At 37.2% G+C, this 23833-nt stretch overlaps 1 protein-coding gene across 3 annotated transcripts in view; it reads right to left on the reverse strand.

Annotated features, from left to right (window-relative positions):
* LOC148426636 (oxysterol-binding protein-related protein 3-like) overlaps positions 1-23576 on the reverse strand; it is a 35785-nt gene extending 12209 nt beyond the window's left edge. For all 3 annotated transcript variants that reach the window (XM_088411096.1, XM_088411095.1, XM_088411094.1), the window contains exons 1-9: positions 23391-23576; positions 6176-6315; positions 4351-4467; positions 3181-3234; positions 2952-3065; positions 1694-1858; positions 1460-1583; positions 326-429; positions 10-102 (exon numbers count right to left, since the gene is read on the reverse strand). In XM_088411096.1, coding sequence (XP_088267222.1) covers positions 10-102; positions 326-429; positions 1460-1583; positions 1694-1858; positions 2952-3065; positions 3181-3234; positions 4351-4467; positions 6176-6271 — 867 coding nt within the window. In that variant the 5' untranslated portion in view covers positions 6272-6315; positions 23391-23576. The remainder of the gene's footprint in view (positions 1-9; positions 103-325; positions 430-1459; positions 1584-1693; positions 1859-2951; positions 3066-3180; positions 3235-4350; positions 4468-6175; positions 6316-23390) is intronic.
* Positions 23577-23833: the final 257 nt, after the last annotated feature.

The raw sequence follows: 23833 nt of genomic DNA on the forward strand, positions 1-23833 counted from the left end.
TCAAGTGACCTGCAGAGTTGTTTTGATGTCTTTGTTGTAGTTCTTTGTGCGCCATTTCCTCTGAAGCCTCTTTTCCTTCTTCGGGCTGTCAAATGTAGATGTCTAGCAATCATAACACAGCGGACGGATATTATCCTTTTAACAAAAGAGCTGTCATCATGAACTAAAATAGATTTGAAAAGTTCTATAAATAGCAGTTGAATGGAACAAACGCCGAGATTTTTGCAGCAATTTGTGGAATTTTGTTACGCTGGCAATTCAAATGCGTAGACAAGTTAGACTGTTATTTTAAAATGATAACTGACAAATATACTCAGCAAAGCACCTGAAGAGCCTGGATCGAGGGTGCAGAATAGGTCCGATGGAGAACCTCCATGCTATGAAGAAGGTGGCTCAACTCTAGTAGGTACGCCTCACAAACTGACAAGTCTAAACAGAGGAAGACCAATCAATAACAATGACCTTTTCTTGTCATGAACCCTTTTGTCTTTTTCACAAAAATTATATAATACTTGTAATTCGTGTTTCAAACAAAAGCTATTTAAAAGGTATTTCCAAACAATTGACTGACTGATGCATATTTGCAAATTTTTCAAAAAAGAAGGAAAAAAAATTAAGACACAAGTTGTCCATATTTAATGGTCTTTTTTTCCTTTTGCTATGATGGCCCTGAAGAACAAAACACAAAAACAAATAGCTAAACAACAAACAAAAAAATGTAAATGCATACATAGAAGTAAAAACACAGAAAAAATTAAACGCAGAAAATCAGAAACTATAAAAAGAAAAAAATAACAATCGCAAACAGAAAAACAAAAACACATTACAACAGAGAAAACCACCACAAATTAAATATCACAAAAGCAAACTTGTGGGAACGATGTTGGACAGAAAAATACTGTATTCTTTTTGTCCTTCACGGACCTTTTATGACTAAATTCAACCTAATTTTATTTTTCCTTTTGTATTAGTAGTTTTATATTGCATTTCCATTTGCCTGAAGAGAGTTCCTCAGTTATTGTCTATTGAAAAAAAAAGGTGATTTTACAAAAGTTTCTTTGTGCATTGCCATTATTCAAATTCAATCATTGTTGGATACTACTTTTGTGATTACTACTTGAACCAGCAGAGGCCGCTGTTGCTGCAAAAGACTGCATCCAAACTCAAACCGGCGAATTAGCAACGTCCATCTTTAATGCCGCGAGCTATTGAAGGCACTTTAATTGTACTGAGAGAGTGCCCTGTGTTTCTTTGTTTTATTTAATCCATCTATTCGTTTTCAATATTGAAGTTGCCCATGATGGTCAAAATTTTGGATTGCAAGCTGTTGAGAAAAATGCATTGCCAGATTTTGATTTAATCATGCAATATATACAGTGATGATATGATATGATTGAAATGTTTTTCTGGAGAGGTGCGTTGCGATGAAACTTGGCAATGAGCAGCTGTGCGCATTCACCTTTGGAGCACTTGTCCATGTCGTCAGACGACTGCAGCCAAGCTGTTACCTTGGCTTGGCTGTTGCAGCCGAAAGGAAAAGCTCCCGCTGAATGCACTGTCGACTGCCTGCGTAGCGACATGCACTGCAAAAACAAAAGGTCGGACCAATGGCAATCATGATTATTAACTCTTAACCCGGGCATGAAAAGATATGAGCAGAAAGACAAGGACGATTCATTCAGGTGAGATGTACCTTTCGAATAGGGGCGCTATCAGCAATACTCGGGGACGTGGGGGATGGGTAGTGGGGGAAGTGGAAGGACTTGTCGGCGGGACACATGGCAATCTCATTTTGCCGATAGAGGCGGTGGTGACGTAGTTTGGACACCCATTCATCAAACAGCTCTTGCGATTTGATCTGCATGGCGCACAAGGACAAGTGAGGTGACGAACGCAAACAAAGCCTCGTGCACAATTCAAGGTCACACCGTGCTCAGTTAAGATTGGACATGTAGGGCTGTCAAACTCAATCGATTAATCGACAACGAATCGATCGTCAAATGTATCGAAAACTACTTTAAGGATTGATTAAACTTCTAGAGCCATTTCTAAAATTTAATTGTTCAAACATTATGTCAGTCTCTCAACAGGAACTTTTCCTTCATTTTTTAAGTCATTAATGAAAACAGACGGATTTTGTTTTGTGTTTAATCAAAATATTTGCAAATATTGTCTTTTACTTCAGGAAACAGTAACAGCATCGCATAAGTGCTTTTTTTTAATCCCAGAGGTTAAATTTTGAAAGTATATTGAAATGAGAGAAATCTGAAAACATTAATGCCTGTCTGAGATAATTCTAAACAGTGTGAGTAGGGGATTTATGACTTTAAAATATTGAAATGTCGAACTAAATGAAAAAAAATAACGTTCATGGAAACATATTTACGGTATAAACAGAACAAATGGAAAAAGTATTTATGACAAATGAAAAATTATACAGAATAAACAACAAACATTAAAAATGTACTGTAAATGGAAAAAACACTGTATTATAATAAAAAAAGAAAAAATTATAATAAATGAAAAATCATTCATAATAAAATATACTGTAAATGAAGTAAATATAAAAAATAAACAAAAAACATAAAATAAATGGAAAATAAACAAAATCAACCTCTACGTTGCGGTTTTCACTAATTTCACTTGTTGCTAGTATTTTTTGGAACATAATCCCCAGGACTAATGAGGGACCATTGTTATAGTAATGACGTTTTTCTTTTTTTTCAATCATTAAATAACACCAAACAAACAACAATACTTGGTTCATAATCAGTAAATGCGGACATTTTGTTTTGTACCAGATTTTCATGCAAAATACATTGAACCCGATTATTCAATAAATAATTATTCATAGAATAATAGACTAGAATACACGTTAACCTGACAGGGAAACAGCGGGAATGCTGAACTCATTTCCTATACACGAGTAGTTGACGAGCCTCACGGTTTACCTTCAGGTGATAGATGTTCTCCTCAGCATCGAGATCGATGCACTTGGCTTTCTTCTTAATGGCCATAACGGAGAGCCCCACATCGATGCAGCCATGAAGCTTTCCCTTCTCAATCTGCAAGTCAACACATTACGCTATGAACACACTGGATCATAAATTTAACAATCCATAAGAAATGAATTGCCGTTTGTTGATCTAGCAGGCAAATTCGTAGCCAGTAGGTACTCACATCAGCGTTGCACTTGCCATACTTCAGAATACCCTTGTCCAGGGAAAAGTATCTCTATGGGGAGAAAGAAATGCACTGAGCAAGTATAGATACAGCATCATTAGTTCTTAACATCTCATAAGTGTCTATTGTCATCCAGTTTCTCCGCAGACTCTTAAAAGCGACGAGCGCTCAAGCTTTTACTGCGTGTGACAGTAGAAAGCACTAAAACAAAATGTCAATACTAAACATATCAGCTAATGCATCTGACAGGAAGACTTGCATGCGGAGCATGTCACACGCCATTCCGCAATGAGGGAAACCATCAACTACATAGAGTGTTTCCCAATTTTTAACGAGTCAAGGCACATATTTTACGTGAGAAAAATCTCACCACAAAACATAAATGTAAAAAAATATATAATGTGCAAGGCTACAATTAGTATTTCACTTTTTTTTGTTTCATGCAGAGCAGTTTTGCGACTCATTGACTTCATTTGAGGAGCAATTTTCTAGATTTGAGGAGCATTTTATTTTTTCTAAGACATGAACATTTTTCATTTTCTTTAGCCACTTATCCTCACAAGGGTCACTGGCCTGCTGGTGCCTATCCCAGCCGTTTAGATTTTTGTTTAGAGCAATTTAGAGCATCCCACCAAAGTCCCCACCATGCATGTTTTTGGAATGTGGGGAGAAGTTGCAGTATCGAGGACAATATTCTTGTGGACAAAAAATAGCAATACTAAAATTTCTCCAAAAATACCCTCTCCTTGAGGTCTTTATTTTCATTTCCTAGCAGTCAAAAGATTTAAACTATCGTTCAAGTGTATAAAGTGTGATTAGAAGTCAATGTAGATCTTTGCTAATAGGTTTTTATCCAACGAGCTAGCTAGCATGTCAGGGTAAAGATGTCCCCAAATAAGTCAGAGTTCAAAAGTCATTTCACAAATGCTTTACATTAATGCACATAACAACCAATAAAAGTTTCCTAGTACACTCATCCCACTGATTAAAGAAAAAAACAGATTTAGGTAGCATGCCGCATTTTACTTTAATCAAGAAGCAATCATGATAAAAAAAAAAACAGCAAATAATTTTTAAATGTGCAACTATCAACGAGTACAACTCCAGAAGTCTGTTTTTACTGTATATGTAGAGCAAAAGAGAAACGAATAAATGAATAAACTATACCTTATGCCAGCCCTTCAGGGGCCACTTTCTTTTCTTTAGCATATAGCTTTCCTGTTTCTGTGGCTCCAGAACGCTACTGAAGCCTCCACGCAGACCTTCCACAATTTCCCAGCTGTCCTGCAGGTTAAATAAACACACTTTATTAGAAATGAAAGGCATAACACTAAATCAACAACACATTACGACCTTGTCAAGCCTGGACTTTTTTTTTCAAAATAACTCCTCGTTCAGAATTAATGTCACCAAAAAAGAAAATGATGTGATTAGTGGGGGCGAGTCTGTCTAAAAGAAAACCTCATAACCAATGGGGCCGGGAGTACGGTATTATTAAATGAAGAGCTTTGGTTCTGTCTTCCCATCTGAGGATTTGCCACATACCCAGTGACACTGTTACACTCTGAGTCATTGGACATACTTTCATGTCTGACAGTCTGGACACTTGTTGTGAAGGTCGAAATACACCTCCCATGGCGTCAGCACTGACGTACATGATAAGACAATATATATCAGAGAAATTAGACATATACACGTTATGTAATGACAACCAGGTAATATATGAGTTAAAATCTGCAATACAGCATCAGCTGTGTTGGTTGTGTGACATGTGGGCAGCATAGCAGAAATAAACACTAACTTTTATTTGCAAATGGGCTTATTTGTGGCTTATGAAAAATGATTGATAAACTGCGTAGCACAACAAGCAAAAGGGTCTTGCCAGGAGCTTCAGTCATTTGTAGAGGCGTGAGAGAGTGATTGGATTTGAGACATTTTCAATATTATTCATAGAATAGGGCAATATAAAACATGATGGAAATTGTGATCTACATTTCAAAACAAAAAAGTGTCTTGTAGCAAGGCAAAAACAGTATATATATACAGTATATATATACAGTATATATATACAGTATATATATATATATATATATATATATATATATATATATATATATATATATATATATATATATATATATATATATATATATATATATATATATATATATATATATATATATATACAGGATATGTGTATATCTACTGCATATATTTTATTCTCATTACTGTGCACACATAAGTGAAAGTGTATACACCACAAAAATACACTTTATTCCAGGAGCTTTCCGATTTCGTGTCTTATTTTCAATCTTTTTGTTTATTTTATGCATTATGGGTGTTATCATTAATAACTTTGATCAAGTTTTGCAAAGAAAACTGAAATGTGACGTGATGTCGTTTTTTACAAACATATGTAGGTGAATACAACAAGCAGTGGCGGTTTTGGGTGAGTGTTTCTCTTTTGAAAATGCGCCAAAAAAAACAAAAACATTGCTGTGAGCGTGGTTTTTAATAGCATGACATGACACGCATCGGCGCCCCCTTGTGGATTGGAGTTCTTGAAAACGTCAAGGAAATCAAGCTATTTGGTGCACAATTTTGAAGAAGAAAAAAAAATGGAAAAAAAACGCATGTATGAAATCTGCTTTAAAGTTATGACAATTGTATGTTCTTGTTATATGGGAGCTCCATCTTAAAATAGTCAACGACCTCTAATGTAGTATTGATTAGCATGAAAGCTTGCAATGTCTCTTTTATTAGCCTCTCGCTAATTCATTTATAAGAAATTAACTATTTATAATCAACTGGCCTCTGCATCATAAGCTTTCACCGCATAGTTGGGGAGCCGGTAATTACAAGTCTTTGTGTATGTGTGTGTGTTCGTGCGTGTGAGGGGGTGGGCGCATAGGACGTCATTCAAGGTCGGCCCGCCACTGATAACAAGGAAATGTGCACGATGGTCACATTCAGTGCGTGTTTTGTTTTTTACCTGTCGACTGTCATGTTTGGATGAGGAGCTGCTGTTGCTGCGGGACAAGGAGGAGATCTTCTGCGACATGACTGAAGTGCGCTCCTCGGAGCCCATTTCACCGCAAACTATGACCGGGGTGCCAGCAACATTCCTTTTGTCTAGTAGTTGGAACAAAAACAAAAAGAGGTCATATCTTAAAACTAAATTAGGTGATTAGCAGTGATTTATTTTTGTATTTCTATATGGGTGATAACAGGATGACAGTCTGTGAAATTGACAGACATGACTTGTCATAAAAACTAAGTCCAAACGAAAACTTTTAATCATTTATACGTCTTTATGTCTCTGAGTGCAAGACTTTCATACTTCAAAGAATCACATCAATCAAAATATACTGTAAGAGGCTTTTATCATATGAATGTCATTTGAAATTCTCCTCCAAGCGAACTGATTGGAAAACAACGAGCCACATTTGGAGCTATTTTCTGATGTTACAACGCAAATCCCTAACCGAATCAGAGTTTTCGTTCAAAATCAATTTGATGTCCTTATTTTTAAGTTATTTCTTGCCATTGACTGCTATAGGTGTCAATGATCCAATTTTACAAGGTTGGCATTAAATGAGTTAATTATTCTACCTGTCACTTTAGTAAATAATTGACTTAATCAGCCATTTCAAGGGAGAAGAATTTAACTCATTCAGTGCCAATAGCAGCTATTGACGGCAAAGGCGCAAGCCTGGCATCCGAGTTAATGTAGGAATGGAAAGGTAAAAATGTATTTTTTAATCACACTCACCGATTAACCAACAAAATAATTGTCAGATTGTTTCAAAATAGCATTAGTTGCAGCCCGAACACACACATACACACAAAGTAACAAACAAACTCTTTGCTTTGTTTTTCTTACAAGCAAAATATTTATTGTAAGTTCAGATGTGGAAAATTCCCACGTCACAATGTTGTGATACTTGTCATCGACAGAAACAAGTGATCTCAGCAGAGTGTAAAAATAATTGGTCCTTTTTCATAGACAGTAACATTCAGTCAACTGCCACACTTCACTCAGATTAATTAACAGTGTGTGTCTGCATGGCTCACCATGTCCAAACATGTACCCCCCCCCCCCCCCCCCCTCCCCTTGTGTTTATGCATTCCGTGGCTGTTCGTTATCCTAATAGCAGTGATTGGCATTAATTGGACATGTTCCCCATACCCATTTGGGAATAAATTGCAGTTTAGTTCAATGGTTGTTTGCTTTTCATAGTTGAGAGGAGACGTATGCAGACATATGGTTCTATTACTGTATGCAAATTGAACAGGTGTCTTATGGAGTTGGTAAGCAAGGTTTTAACAATAGATTGCGAAAAGAGCAGCACCACTATGTTAGACTTTTCTATGTACAGGGATGCAAATCCATCCATTTGCAGATTATTTTTCTTCAACCTAGCCTGTTAAAGACCCAATTATGCTCACAGTTCTATATGTGGGAGGAAATACTAGGCTAAAACAATTACCCCACTATTGTGATAATCGTGGATCGGCATTGTTTCCTTTCCAGTGTGTTGACAACCACTTTGAAGCATCAGCAACAATCAAATTACCTGCGCTGCATTCGCAAGCTTTGCAGCAGTCACTTTACTTCTCTACATATCTGCATAAGCGTTCAGCGCAGCACCGCCTCCACATCTATGATTTATTCATCCACTTTGGATTGATCACACCAGTGATGCAGAGGTCTGTCACACCGTTGCCCATCAGGGATCCTTTTTATCTCATATAACATGGCCACTTCTCAGGCTTTCATCAAGGCGACAGCTCAATTAGACGTCAGAGGTTCATCTATAGGAGATTCTGGTTTGTAAGAACAATGAAGTTAAAAAAAAGAAATAAAAAAATCTATGTTTAAAGCAATGTGGATTACAACTCCGTTGCTCCTATGGAAAACTTGATTTTATTCCGAAAAAATTTGATCTGGGTAATTATTTTTGTTTTAGAAAAAAATAATGCATAATTTGTCATGGACAGATTCTTGGTTCTTCTCTGCCTTGGGTCGTTACTGACCAGACTCATAAAAACAGTGCGTGACATCAGGCAACCTCTCTAAATTTACGACCTCATAGAGACGAATGATTTCAGCTGAGATGGGCTAATGTCCGCACTAACTAGATTGACAGACGCTGAAAGCCTTCAATTACATTCTGCACTTCATGTTGCACATGTTCCTTTGGCCTTCCAGCCTCTCCCGAGTCTGCCAAAGGGCTGCTGACATGCCTACGGGACTTTTAGGCGTCATTAGGTCGGGAATCAAAAGACCAGCTCTCTTGATTAACGGCCTGTAGAGTAGTATTGGTGTCATGTTTTAAATAGCAAGTATTCATGCATGTACAGTACATGCTCCCCATCTGTAGAATAGATTTTCAAATTATGCTACAGGATAATAATTGATAATTCGAGGCTAACAAATGAGCTAATTATGAGCTAATTAATTGATATCGACGTACGGCACATGTTGCCAGCGTTTATTGACGGCTCGGGCTACATTATAGCCGCATTTAGCATGTTAGCCGCTAGCTAGCAGTGCTCAAGTGCCCTATAAAGGCTAGCGTGGGACATAAAAGATTTTGCGAACTTTGATGCACACAACCTGAGACGGTTGCTGTTCCTACTGATCATAAGAAAAAAAATGTTGATCATTACAAATGCATAAAAGTCGGTCGTTCATAATTAAGGGTAAATGTGTTATTTGGACTTCCGTGTATATTATTTTTTTCGCAAAGCAAAAAATCTTTTTTTTAATTCTCATCTGTAAACTACATATTTGGTTAAAGTTCTCTGCAGAATATCTGAATACAAAAAATATGCAATAGCAGCGGCCTCACATACATAATTTTTTTTTGATTGGATGTAACCCCTCCAAATTGCAATGCTACTGACAAAATTATATAACACGATTTAGCAATATTCATTCACGTTTCAATTTACTCTTAATTTGAAAAGAAAATGTACCGTTCATGTCAGAATTAAAAAGCATTAAAATACTAATATGATGCTAAATTTGCACCTACTCCGTGAAGTGCCTTCATGTACTCCCAGTGTTATTTGTACTCCCATTTGAAAAAAAAAAAAAAAAAAAAAAACTAGTTCAAGAGATGAATATTCCATATATTTGTGATTAGAATTCCCCATTTAGGGATTACAACAAAGACAATAATCTCACCTTTCATAAGCATCAATTTACTCCAAGTAGTGTTGCTTCAAACTTGAAATTAGTTGATGTTAACACATAAACAAATGTAGTGCAGCATCGCATGAACAGATTATCTGTGCATGCACAGGCGAGTCACCTCTCTTAAAAACAAAGCACCTGTTATTGTTAAATTACTTTGCTGTGCTGATGGCAATACATCCATCTGGATAAGGTCCAGTAACATGTCTTAGCTTAATTTAACTCGACTTTTCTCTTGCAAGACTCGCCGAAGGCCAGCTTGTCTTGAAAAGAAAGGTTATACTGTTGCGCTTTAGGCTTTAACCCTTGTGTAGTATTGACCATTTTTGGGTTAGTTTCTTCCAAGTCATTCTCTGCATTTTAGCCAAGGGATGGCACAATCTTAGGAGTTTGATAACTAAGAGTTTGTGCCGTGTTGAACTTTGACACGTTGTCACCATCTGGGAGAGATTTCAGCTCCCTAATGTTTTCTTTCAATGCTTTCCCTTTGATTTAAAATGCCTTTGTTGTATAGATGAATTTAACAAAACTGCCCAAGGGTTGAAAACATTCTTGTATTGATAGTGTTCTGAACGTGTTTTATTTCTGGCTTTTGTGACAGAAAAGTGTGTTATTAATGACACTGTGCACCATATAAAACTAAATAAAGGCATACATTGTTTTGCAAAAAACTCAACAATTTAACAGGAAGTTGCTTCATGTTCCAATTAATTTGATCTTAATTTGAAAATGTACTGCTCCTATCAAGGCATTAAAAAACATTATATTAGATTTAGTGATACCTGCAGAAACCCTGTTAAAATCTCACAAACCCCCATTTGAGAATTGTTGCACAAGAGCCCAACAGTTTTGCTACTCTATGGCATCAGTGCTGACAGTTGTATTATAAATTGTATTATCTGAGCAAAACGAGAGAAGACTAAACTGAACACATGACGCCAAGAAGAGCAAGAGAAGGGGCTGCATGGCCATTAGGAAAAGAATATCAAGAAAATTATTGTGGTGTCACCATGTTTGTTTGTTTTTTCATGACACAACATATTTCAGTTCCTCTTTTCTCCATTCTTATCATTTTTTCCTCCATCGTGTATGATGAAATCATGTGTGTACAAGAAAGAGGCCCCTGCAAATCTACATTATTATGTTTATGTATTGCAACTATAGCAGACAAAGATGAAATCTTCCAAGAAATAAAGTGTTAATATAGTTAGGGCAGCACAGGCAATTGCAAAGTAGTCCTCATTTTCTCTGTCATAAGAGAACATTATGGACAATAACCTTTTCATTAGCTATTTCACAATATCCGTGAAAGTTTAACATATTTCTTTAAACATGTTTCTTGAAGAGCGCCGGCAATTAGGATAGCAGAACATGATGTTTAAAAAAAAAAAAAAAATCCTTTCCCTCGCACTAAAACAAAATTGGTCCACACTAAAGAGTTCATTAAAATGTGCATGCTGTCAAACGCATCACAATGCAGCAGGAAGACTCTTACTTCTGAGAGTCTATTAGAAGCCTTTTCGAAAAGAAAAAAAAAACAGAAAGAGAGGAAGCAAATGTTTTTAAAAAGGGCATTCTTTGCCTCCAATCTGCTGGTAAATGGTTTAGTGTGGACATGTACATAAATATATGTCAAAACAAAAATGACTTGCTAAGTACTAGGCCGACATACTATTTTTATTTTGTCTCTATTTCAGAATTTCATCTGTACATTTCACTGCTAAGTTTAAAAACAATAAATGAATTTAGGTTTTAAATAGAGCTGAAATAAATATTGGAGTAGTACTTCAGTTAAAAAAAAAAAAAAAAAAAGAGGTATTTTTCTTGCCCCAGATACCCAAATATTAGTGTATATCTTCGAAAAAAACATAAGTCAAGTCACTCACAGCAAGAATTGTTAATGCTCTGCATGACGGTAAAACATGTCAGAAATGTGGTGAGAAGGCCATCTATAAAACAAACATCACCATACCAAATAATCAAAAGAGTTGAAATCCTTGAAATGCTTTTATTTTGAAGTTCTTCCCTGCAACTTGTCAGGGCATAACAACCTGATAACTTTCCACAGCAACTTTTGCTCCTTATCATTCATACAAGCAACACGCCGTTGTTCTGAAATCATGTTCAATAGCCAATCCATGGCACTAACACACTACTTAATTACGCTGATATTGACACAAGGCACCTGTTGCCAGTGTTTACTGGTGGCTCAGGCTCCTTTATAGCTGCGTCTAGTATAAATTAGCCACAAGCTAGCAGCGGGAGCAGAGTCAACGCAAGATGGCTGACCTTTGTCTTCATCCACAAAAGCTGATTGCCAGGCCAGGCTATTATATATATTTGTGCCTTAAATGGACACAATTAGGCTATGTATCGTGGCTGCATAAATGGTAGCAGCATAGATGGAATAACACATGGAATTAATGTTCTTAAGTCAGAATCAGCCTCATTACAATTGCAGATAAAAATCCTATATGCACTGGATAACAGCCAGCATGCATGTACCGTATGTAGCAATAAGGGAATGATTGGAATTGCCAATATATACAGTATACACAATTGAAATACAGACTGGTGGCGATTTACTGTTCTACGCCCACGGCTGCAGAAACAACACAACTTAACACATTCAAAAACAGCAGCTGTGAAAGCATCACCAATTAACATGCATGGACTAATGAAGTTACAGTATAATTGCGCTCATTAAATAAGGTAGATACTTGTTGACAGTGGAGTAAATTAGAAATTACTCTCACAGTCGGAGAAAGAGTCAACCAGGCCAACTACAGAAAACACAATGTCATGTTGAATATTTGTATTGATTATGTGTTCGCATTGATTTAGATGATGTGACTACCTGACGTTTACATTTGAGGGGTTACTGACATGCACTTTGGCCGCCTGCACATGCAGTATGTTTCATTTGTTCCATGAATATAAAAATCAATTAATTATATGTCATATTTGACATATACATTGCATGGAAACAGTCAAGTTCCAGCAATTAAATCAAAATTGGTCATAAATCGACAAATTCGGCCTAGGGCTATACATAGCCGCTCCATTTATCAAAATCAAAGGAGAGACCGTTTTTGGCCTACATTGGCACAAAATATGAACACGTTCCAAATATAAGTGCGACCTACTGTTCCGTACACCAAAAATAGAAAGACTTTAATGACAACCATAAATCCAATACAAGCCCTGTGGGGTACAATTCTTGCATGCCCTGTCATGTCTGTCCCCACTCCCTCCTCCCTCTCCCCATCATATGTTCACCTGCTCCCGATTGTGTCTTTCCTCATCAGCACCTGCCAAACTCTGAGCGAGAGAGGGACCAAATAACAGACAAACGCTCCTTAAAATGGGATGATGAGATCTTATTTAATATGCTTCATTCATGCGATCAGATACCAAATACACAGATTCCGGAATGTTTGGCATCCTGTTAATCAACCGCATCCTCAACGACACGCACCGGTGGCCCGTCTCTATTGCGGTAAATTCAGTGTGTGGGGAACTGTGACGGCCCACAGCTCATTAGGAACTTCTCAAGGAATGCTCTTAAAGAGCATAAATGTGCTGAGTTTATACAGGTAAGAAAAGCCCCGCACGATAACAACCTGGATAATTAGCTGTTGTTTTCCAAGTGCACGATTAGGCTCCAATTCAACTGCTCCACGAAGGATCCTGCTAATGAAGGCTTGCATTTAACCTCTTTTGTCACTTTAATATAGTATATAGGGGTGTTGACCCAGGAAAGAAAGAACACTGAGCGGGTTCTTTTAGTAGAATGAGATTTAATGAAAGGTTAAAAAAAAAAAAAAAATATATATATATATATATATATATATATATATAGAGAGAGAGAGAGAGAGAGAGAGAGAGAGAGACACTGTTCCAAGTAATTTCCAGCAGCATATTAAGAACAGCTCTCAATTTGATGCAGTGCTGAAAACTACACCCACACAACACAATAATAGACAATGCCTCTAAAACCCTTTTTTTTTTTTTTTTTTTTTTTTGTAAAATGCATATTTTCTTGTATTGGATATCAGACAGACAAGATAGTAGAAGTGGACTAAAATGCGTCCATAAGAGTTAGTCAGGCCATGCTCACACTTGACAAATTTGAGTGGGTTAAAATGCACTCTGGGGTAATTGCTCAGCTAGTGCCGCTCATTCAGTCAAGCGTGAATGCTATCATCTGATCCTGACTTGTATTGTTCGGTAAGGTTGGACCGGGTCAACTAACTTGCTAGTTAACGTTTGGAAACATACTGTACAATTTGTCTTGCGCTATATCACAAACAGTCCAATCCATATGCTTTGGTTTTAACAGGATAACACTGTAACCAATATAGTGCATGCGTCATGTTTTTTTTTTTTTTAAATTTCAAACCTCAAGCTACCAAACAACAATTTTGAAGGCAGCTGAACTGTGTTAAAACATGGCATTGTTTCAGATAAACTGGCAGAAGAAATAGAAGCATTTTATTGATTTCCAAATTCTGTCATCTGTGTCAACAAAGCTTTCCACTTTGGTGAAAGTGGATTCATGAATAAAACATGAATATCTGAATAAACACAGAAGGCCTGAAACAATATGTGCAGTCTTTACCTCTGACAACACCAAACAGCAAAATATTAGTTCAATTTGTATGTGTTATTGTATTTAGGGCATATTACTATGTTGACTGTAGCTAAGATACATCTCTTAATAGCATTTACTGCATGCAATATGTGTTGCTGCCTAGCAACACAATTTAAAAAAAATACATGATTGGTATCACCATGTATGTTATTGTTCACTCATTATATTATCTTTATAGGGACGATGTGTAAGATTTTTTTTCATTAAAAAGGAATAAGTTACATGTTTAAACATTTGAGAAACTTGCAAATAAATGTGTTCTTAACAACCAACAGTATGTTTAAATATAATCGGTCTAGTTATCATTAAATTATATTACTGTACATGAGGGGTGGCGCTCCTCTGAAGGCTGGCATGTCTGTTATAGGTACGGACAATGGTAAATGCAGCACCTCCTGCTGTCTGTAATGAAAAACGGTCTAAATATTAAACACTGTCCCTTTAAGGGATGCTAAATTTACTTTACATTTTCCAGCAGTAAAAAGTCAGTATTTTGTTTAATGAATATGAGAACTAATTTGAGAATTTGAGAACTAAATATTTATTCATGTACAATTTCATGTACAACTGAAAATGTCACCTGTGCTTAAAGCTTGGACAATGACCAATCACGGTTCACCTGTTGGTCATGTGACATTAAAACGCTGAGCCATGGTGTTGTTGTGTTGTTACCTGACCTTTGAACACATGATGTCATTTTCAGGCAACAGTGAGTGTCAGGTTTTAAAACTGTGCTTCTTAACTATGTTGGAGGTACACCACCATATACAGTACACACTCACCAAACCCTTCTTTAGTGAAAACGGAGACATTCCAGAATGTTTTGCTCAACTATGTGCGAGCGATTTATTCATTCAAATCATATTTCAAAAGTAAAATAACACTTATAATACTAATGATACTTCATTCTAAACATTGCTTCATACTTGAGGTCTGTGAATGTGTTAAACAAGATTATGTAAAGAATGCATTTCAGTTGGTTCAGTTGACAGCAAGTGAATTTACTGATTGTAAAATATTCCTATTAATTGTACATAAAAATTAATGATCAAATTCATTACAAACAAAATATATTAACTTTTTACTGCAGAAAATGGCTAAATAAATGTAATATTACTAATATCCCTTGAGTAAATCAATCGAAAAGCTAGCATTCAAAACTGTCATTACTAGGAGGTGTTCCTAATATTATGCCCTCAACTATACCGAGTGACTAAGCATTATAAGGTCAGGGCATAAACCTTTTACTGTATTAAATAAATTTGATTCCATTTTCAGTGGTCAAGTTGACAAAGTAAGATTACACACAAATGGGTAAAAGGCAGTAGTACGTTATTCAAGCACTTCAGAGCTGCCACTTAAATACATGGTGACCACATTGAATAATTCAGGTATAAAAACTCAGATATTCTGTAAAATCCTTCTGTGTGTGATTGTTTTCACATTTAAAAGGATCTGAAAGTGCAGCCTGTGTTAAAAATTCATGTCAAGTTTCTGGTGGAGTGTCTGAGCTTCCTTCTGCCTCTGATGCCTGGAGCAGACTGCAGACTGGCACAGCAAGCTGCTATTAAAAAAAATGTCAGCATGTCACTATAATGAGCGGGCTGACACAATCATGCAGACAAAAATTGCATTATGAAACTTTTAAGGATGATGGGGAATAATCAGTAATCATCAGGGTGACTTACAGTAAATGCACTGTATTGTGTATGCACTTCCTGAACTGTTCATCTCCTTTTCTTGTTCTTATATCAACCTAATGCAACCTGACTCATAAAATATATAGCCTACTACAGAGTATGACGCCAATGCTATTGACAGATGAGTTTGAAACTGCATAGTCACATGACTGTGTGTAACAACCTGAAGAAGGTGACATCTAATGAGGCTCTCTATAGTTGCAACTGTAAGTTAACAGCTCTCAAGGAGGTGAGTCACATGCACCCGGTGTGACGCACATCAGCTAGTGTCCTGTACACTTAAAGGGGTGGCTCCAGCCAGGGTGGTCCATTTTTCACAAACAAGTTCAATTTATGGATTTTTTTTTTTTTTTTTTTTTTTATCATTAGCAATATTGGTTTAGCTTGCATTCTCAATTTGTTGTCCGAGAAATCGGTTCATGACTAATGACTTTGAAAACGCTGCCTGGGTATGAACGTTATGGCATGATCCCTGACAAAATGTGTCCATTGAAAACCATTATACATACATCACTAATAATGTAAAAACTCAGGGAGTCCGGTGGTACATATTTCTAAAAGACCCTTTATCTAAGTCCGTCTATGCAGTCAACCTCAACAAGACGGTGTGCATGCGTGAGGGGCATGTTGGATTTTTCAAAGCCCAACTTTGAAATCTTACGAGGAGCTCCGGGGCTTCTCACAGCTTGCTACTCAGACATGGCCTTGCTCAAACAGCTATTTAATGAGTGCATGACAACCCACACTACGGAAAAGCACTTCCTTGGCGGGGACAATCCAGCGTTTGCTCCGTTTATGCTTCCGGTGAGCGGAAGCTTTCAGTGTGGACAGTTAGTGGTGCTCACTAGTTAGCTGTGGGAATTAGCATACAGGCCAAAGAGCTGCTGGATGGTTGTAGTAAAAACTTTGGTGTGCCTAAATGTCTAAAAACTAGGACCTATTGCCAAAACCAAGCCTGGATCCTCAAAATGCTTGTCCTCCCTCCAGTGATGTTGTCAATAATCACACGCACTCCTAGCCAATTTTCAGGTGCCCCGGAATTCATTGGAAGTTGACACACACACACACACACAAAAACATTTTAAATCACTTCAGAGTTTTTATTTAAGGATAATTTTTGTGTTTTTTTTTCTATACAGACCTATAAATGGGAATATTTAATCCATTCAATTCTCTCTTCAAAGGGACAGTTGGCCATTTTTCATTAAAAAAGGAATAAATTAAATGATTGTAAATTTCAAAAACTTGCAAATGAATGTGTTCTTAATGACCACCAGTATGTTTAAATGTAAGCATAGGTCTAGTTATCAGTACTGTATATTATATTTCATGGGGGGTGGCACTGCTCCGGAGGCGGCCATGTTTGCAATAGCTCCGGACAATGGGAAATGCAGCACCTGCAGGACCTCCTGCTATCCGTAGTGATAAACTCTAAATCTAAATCTTACACGCTGTCCATTTAAGGAATCTCCCTAATGATTAAGACAATATTTTCTAAGTTTAGCTGCTCAAGAAATACCAATTATTACCCCAAACTCAAGCCATACGTATACTTATATTAATTTGAGATTATCATGATAACCAGTTAGGAGGGTCGCAATATTCAACAACCATATTCCCTGTGTTTTTCAAATATCGTGCAGACCTACCAATGAGTGAACTAAAAGAAATAGGCTACACTAGGCTAGGCTTTGAAAGGTCATGCATGGGAGGTTGCACCCAACTTTTCAAAAGATATCATTTTTGAAACAAAATAAATTTGCTATTCATCTGATTAAAGTAGTGATCATGAATTTTGTTTGGATAATAGAGGGTTTAGCTCCCACAAACATTGTCTTTTTGTCTTTTGCAAGTGCATCTTCTTGTCTTGGAGGAGTTAAAGAGCATATCACACAGCACATCTTTTTGACCAAATAAATAACCAAAAATCAAATTAAAATGTCCAAAAAGTCCCTTTAAAGAGGTCTGGAATTGCAATGGGACATTCCTGAATAAATCAAGATTAAAGATTAAAGACAATGCCAGGACTGGGGATGGTTGACAACATGACGTCCACAAACCATGTGACAAGGATTCACCCAGTGACAGAGAGGTGCAGTGACTTCAAAGCGCAACCAGACTTTTTAAACACCGTACGTAATACATCAAATATTGTCAGACATCCATTTGCAAACAACTCCTTCAAATGGACTGCCTTTATTAACATGGTAAACGTTGAGTCTGTTTGAATGTCGTTGCTAACCAAAACAGCAGTACTGAAATACTATATAAAGTCTCCTGATGATAAACTTTTTTTAGGTAATCACCTTTATCCCAATCTATAAAAAGTAAAACAAAAAAAACATTTGGATCTTGTCACACGTCTTCCGCAAGGTTTTGTTGAAAGGTATTTTGCCCATTTGGGTTCGTACCGCCATTGACAAATGAAGCCATTAACAGAATACAATTAAAGCCAAGTTTGGAAAATCCATCACAACAAACCTAAACACTAGTCTTAATGTATGTAGAACCGATTCTCTGTATGGATTTTGCTTAATTAGGAACAGCTCTGAGGGTATAAACAATTTGCGCCAAATCAAAAAAGAACTGGGCTGGCAGGATGCTGAGATGGCCAAGTGCCCAAGCATTAAAGAAGGGAGCAGTGTGTTGGCACACTCCCCGGCAGATAAATCACTTGAATTGGAAAACTTGAAGGAAATGAAGCATGGCATCCACAAATCCATCACTCAGAATACACTACTTGTGCCAAAGAGTACGCTTCAAGCTTCTTTGAGTTTGTATAGTGAACTCAACACGTGGTTGGTTGATCATGTCAGCATGGACACTGCTGTTATTCAAGTAAATAAATCAAATAAACCTACCGTTTATTTATTTTCTACAGTCCACATTGTGTTCCCTGCTCGAGGGTTTTCACAATTCAATCAGACCTCCATTACTGATAACAAAAACGCAGACAAGCAAAAGACCTGAATCGTTACAAGTATTTTTTTTGATGCCCAATCTCTCATGATTTGAACATTGTAAGAACTCGAGGCATCTCTCTACTTTAGCTTTCAGAGCTGCAAACATGTTAGTCGAATTTGTTAGTCGTGGGGGGCGACACATTCTTGAGCACGTATTAGTTGCTCTTCAACAAGACACCAGATCCCTGAATTGCAAAAAGACTGAAAGACCTTTCTCTCCATCTCAGTCTATACGATGCAAAGATACCATTGTAAAGTCCTAAACCCATAAACATTGACACTCAGGCAGGGGGAGGAAAAGTCAGACAAGTTGGCTGAGTCGACTTTAAAAATCGACTTTAAAAGGGGATATTACAAGTTTGGGATCATTTTGCAATTCAACTATTGCACAATAGAAAAGGCATACCACAGCAGTACAACGGGAAATAAATCTTCCATTGCTTGTCTTGGTGCACCACTTAGCGGCCGATTGGTTGATGCTATTTGTGGGCTTAAAAACTGTAAGTACCATATTTTTTCGAGTACAAGTCGAGTGTTTTTTTTTTCAAGACTTATTATTACATAATCATACAACTTAAAACCAGACGAATTTTCATCAAACATCTGCGTAAGAACAACATTGATTTGATTGTGAAAAAAGTTGTTTCATGTCTTGTACAGTAGAAGGCGTGAAATGATTTGAGTACTTGCTTATCCCTAACATTGAATTATCAATTTTGGCTAAATGTAGGCATGGGCCAATAACCGGATTGGCAATATATTGCGATTTTAAAAGTCACAGCTATTAAAAACTGTCCAAATCTGTCAAAATTGATACGTTTTTTTTTCTCTCTCGCATCAAAATTAGCACATGACACTTCCCAAAATAAAGAACTTCATAAAAAGTACTAGGGCTGCATTATCTGAGAATATAACGCGTCACTACAAACAATTGGTGGCTAAGTTTTAGCTGTTCAAATTAAAGCAGTAGGATGCAGAGGGCTCAGTGAAGACAAGAAAAGAACACGAGGTTTGTGACCTCACTTGCCAACAGGCTGCTCCATTCTAAGGTTTACTCATGAAATATCTTTGAAGCGCCATCTGTAAGTGACTTTAAGGGCACCATTTTATTTGTAATGTACGTATAACAACATGTATGTGCAAACTCAATGGCGGTGTTGGTTGACCTCAAACAACAATTGATAATGCATAAATGCTAATCGCAATTTCTAATAGTAAGCATAGGTATATGTTGGTGGTGTCTGAAAATAAGTATGTATAGACAATAATAAATAATTATTGTGGTCAACCTCTTGGTAGATTAGTCTTAAAAAATCTATTCACTCTTACATTTTAGTGTATTGATAAAAAAAATGACTGGAGTGGGTGAGGCAATTACTCAATTCTAGACTGGAATCATTGATAAGATAATTCATTCGATAATCCATTTTGTATAAATGCTTATCCTCACTAGGGTCGCTGACATGCTGATGCCTATCCCAGCAGTCACCGGGCAGTAGGCAGGGGACACTCTGAACTGGTTGCCACCCAATCACAGGGCACGCAACACTAACAACCACTCACACTGGCAAACTCACCTAAGGGCAATTTGAGTGTCCAATCCACCTACCATACATGTTTTGGGGTTTGTAGGAGGAAGCGGGAATACCTGGATCAAACCCACACAGGCATGGGGAGAACATGCAAACTCCACACAGGAATGCGGGAGCCAGAATCACACCTAGGATCTCTGAACTGTGATGAAAACATGCTAACCTTGCAGTCTTCCACCATGCAGTCCTGATAGGACAATGAATTTTTAAAAAAAGATTTGAAAGTGGCAGCCTTAATTGACCCACGCAACCCACTTTGTATTCAGACATATTGGAAACAATAATACACACATTGACATGTCAAATTTGTACCAAGCAAATGACTCTGTGTACCCCGGCAAGGGTAATGAATCTGTGCGGTGCTAATTAAAGATGTGTCATCCTGGAACAGAAATAGTACATTCATTGACTTTCTGTGTAGCACTTATACTCATCAGGGTCGCAGGTGAGCTGGAGTGTACCTCAAGTGACTTACAATCATGTGCCTGATTGCGAGGCACAAATTGAAAAACCATTGGTCATTTTCAAAACCATGCGTAAATTGGAGCAAGAGTCTGCTTATATGAAAAACAACATTTGCCAAACCAAGATCAAAAATGAGTTTACTCCCATTTAAGCTCCATGTAAGGATCTCAAATGTGAACATATCACATTAGGAAGTGATCCTCAAGTAAATACAACGAAATATTGTGCTGTCCCTACAAATTGCTCTTGTTGCGGTTTTAGATTTACACATGACTCGGCTACTGCTCAATGCAGGGGCAGATCTATTCTAGTGGGTGGGCCAACAGCCACCAGAAAAATCCTAAATTATTTGCCAAAATCCTGACCAGAAAGCGGCGTCACCAGTTTTTCAAAATAACTAACATATGATGCAGGGATGCAACTACTTTTTAATATTGATTATTACATTGATTAGTTTGTCTATTATACAGTGAATCGAATGAAAAGAAAAAACATGTCATTTCCATCTTTTTCTTCAAAAACAGAACATAATTTGAAATTGACAGTGCAGTAACATAAGTCAAGTAAGATTCAGTTACTCTTTTTGGGCCATAATATTTTCATTCACCCCAAAGATAATAAGGCTGCTTAAATGGAGGACTGTAGAAATAGATCATTGTTGAGAGGCTGGAATTCCAAGTTTTGAACAATTTTGAATAAAAAAGAGGATTCAAATGATTAAGTGATCATTAAAAATGCTTGTCCGTTATTAGTTGTCAATCATTGCAGGTCTACTGTAATTGGAATATAGACTGCTTGATGGAATCATATTTATAAAAGTTCAAATATAATAAAGTCTTCTTTGGGTTATTTGATTTGTGTGTCTGCGACTCAGAGGAGAACATTTGGACATCTCTAACTTAAAATGAACCTAACATATGGACTGTGGGATGAAGATGGGAGTACCTGGAGAAAACTCACATGTGATGGGGAGAATATGCAAACTTCACACAGAAAAGCAGGAAGGAATGAACTCTTGCATACACTTTGCAAACTATACGCATTGCATTTGTAAATGCTTTTAAAGGCGTAATAAGTAAAGTTAATGGTTTTTATTTTCCTTCAATCACTCAAATTGTTCAGTGGCATCAGTTCTACCCATACATATGTAGATTAAATTCATTAACGCAGACAAAAAATTGAAAAGAATCTGTCTTTGTAGTCTACGACGTACGATGACAGTTTAAGACATAGCTATTAACTGGTCTCTACCACCACCTACTGTCATGAGGTGAAACACAAGTCAACAAAGAATTTTCTGTTTGCTGATATTTTTTGACCGCGGCTCAACAGACTGTAGCAAAAACCTCAAAAAAATCAGTCATAAATCCTATTAAAATGCATCTCAAAAATTGTAATTATTATGTTTTTATATGATCCGAAATTTGGACAATGATTCTTTTCCAACACAAAATCCCACGCAACTGCAATCACATATACATTTCAGAATCGTTGCATTTTGACATTTTACATGTTTTAATCATCTGCTGGAAAGTTCAGCTCACTAGTGTTTTTTCCCCGTTAATTCTTTTATGATATCATTAAATCATAGGAATTTCCATATCTTGTAACATAATGCCACAAGGGTTAAACGATGAACCTCAGAAAGGTGCAGACATGCTAACCACGAGTCCAATGTGCTCCCCCAGAATTGATATATATACACCACAGAATTACCCTCTGAACTTCTTTTTCTTGGCAAACCAATCAGGCCCTCTCAGAGGGCCAGTGAGGAGTGTTAATGAAGAAGGACAGTAATGTTGGCACCAACACATCTTTGGCTTTAGCGTACACTAATCTTCTCTACCGGAATTGATTGCTTTGGAGCGAATAAAATCTTAAAACTTGGTCAGAGTCTCAAAGAAGGAAATGTGAGCTAATCTCCAATCCCATCAACTAGAAGACTCAACCTCCTACTGTAACTGTGAGGCAGATGTTCAAACCAGTAGTCCAACCTAAATAATTATCCGTGTAGCAAGCATCCATCATAGCTGAAAAAAAAAAAACAACAGCTCTGCAGTATTTGTAGCTGACAAGCACACTAGCTTCCGTCTTCAGTTCTCACCAAGACGCAGCACACATTGCAAGTAAGCCCCATAGCGAGCCCCCTGTGCCTGAAAGGCTCTTCTGTCCGCTTGTGTGCCCATGCAGAGGATGCTGCGTAGCTTGTGAAATTCCAGTCACGCTGACCTCAAAACTTGAGCAAGTCTGCTTCGCATCTCTAAAGAAATTTGTGGGTGTTTGCTCATGACTAACACGGAGAAAGTGACTAAAGAAATGATATTTGTGTCTTGACTGCAGCGGTAACGCACTGTCAGTGGGTGTGAGATGCCGAGCTACACTCAGTGACTTACCGGTACAGTACATCTCAGCATGTATGAGCAACGACAGTCACATTCTTAATAATAGATTACTCATAGCTTTGGCATGTCGTGAATTTTAATAAGTGTTGTTTTCGTCTTCTGTGTTCAAAATAATACAACGTTGCTGTTCAAACACGAGAGTAAAACTCTAAATCAACTTTATACGACTTCACAAAAGGGATCAAGAATAGGAATGGCCACAAGCCGAACATTTTTTTAGAGCACTCACCTTGACAGAGTTGAAAATGTGATGATGGTGGATGTTTCGGAAGTGGCACAAAAAACAGGCTGCAAAAAGGATAGACGATATCGAATTAAGCAGACTCCTTCCTTGTACGCAAGACGCACCGTAGAGGAGACTCCACCACTCATTCTATGGGGAAAAAATGAACATTTGCCTAACGTTGCATACAGAAGGCGGATACATGGTCGCCGATCAAAATAAGAGCCAATAAAAAATAAGAAGGACGCTGACGGACCGTTAAAAGGCGGGGCTTGTGTTTTCCGCGGTGAGCCTTTATGACGTGTTGGGGACCCCCAAACATTCAACGTCATCTACCATGATGTTTGTTTAAAACTGTCCATTCGTTGGCCTAGTGTAAATCATGAGTGTCACTATGTCGATATTGATTACGTAAGAACGTTTTAACTAATACGAAGAACTCAATATAA

The sequence above is a fragment of the Hippichthys cyanospilos genome, chromosome 3 (genome assembly GCF_059441005.1).
Source record: "Hippichthys cyanospilos isolate Australia breed blue-spotted pipefish chromosome 3, RoL_Hcya_1.0, whole genome shotgun sequence".
Taxonomy (NCBI): Eukaryota; Metazoa; Chordata; class Actinopteri; order Syngnathiformes; family Syngnathidae; genus Hippichthys; species Hippichthys cyanospilos.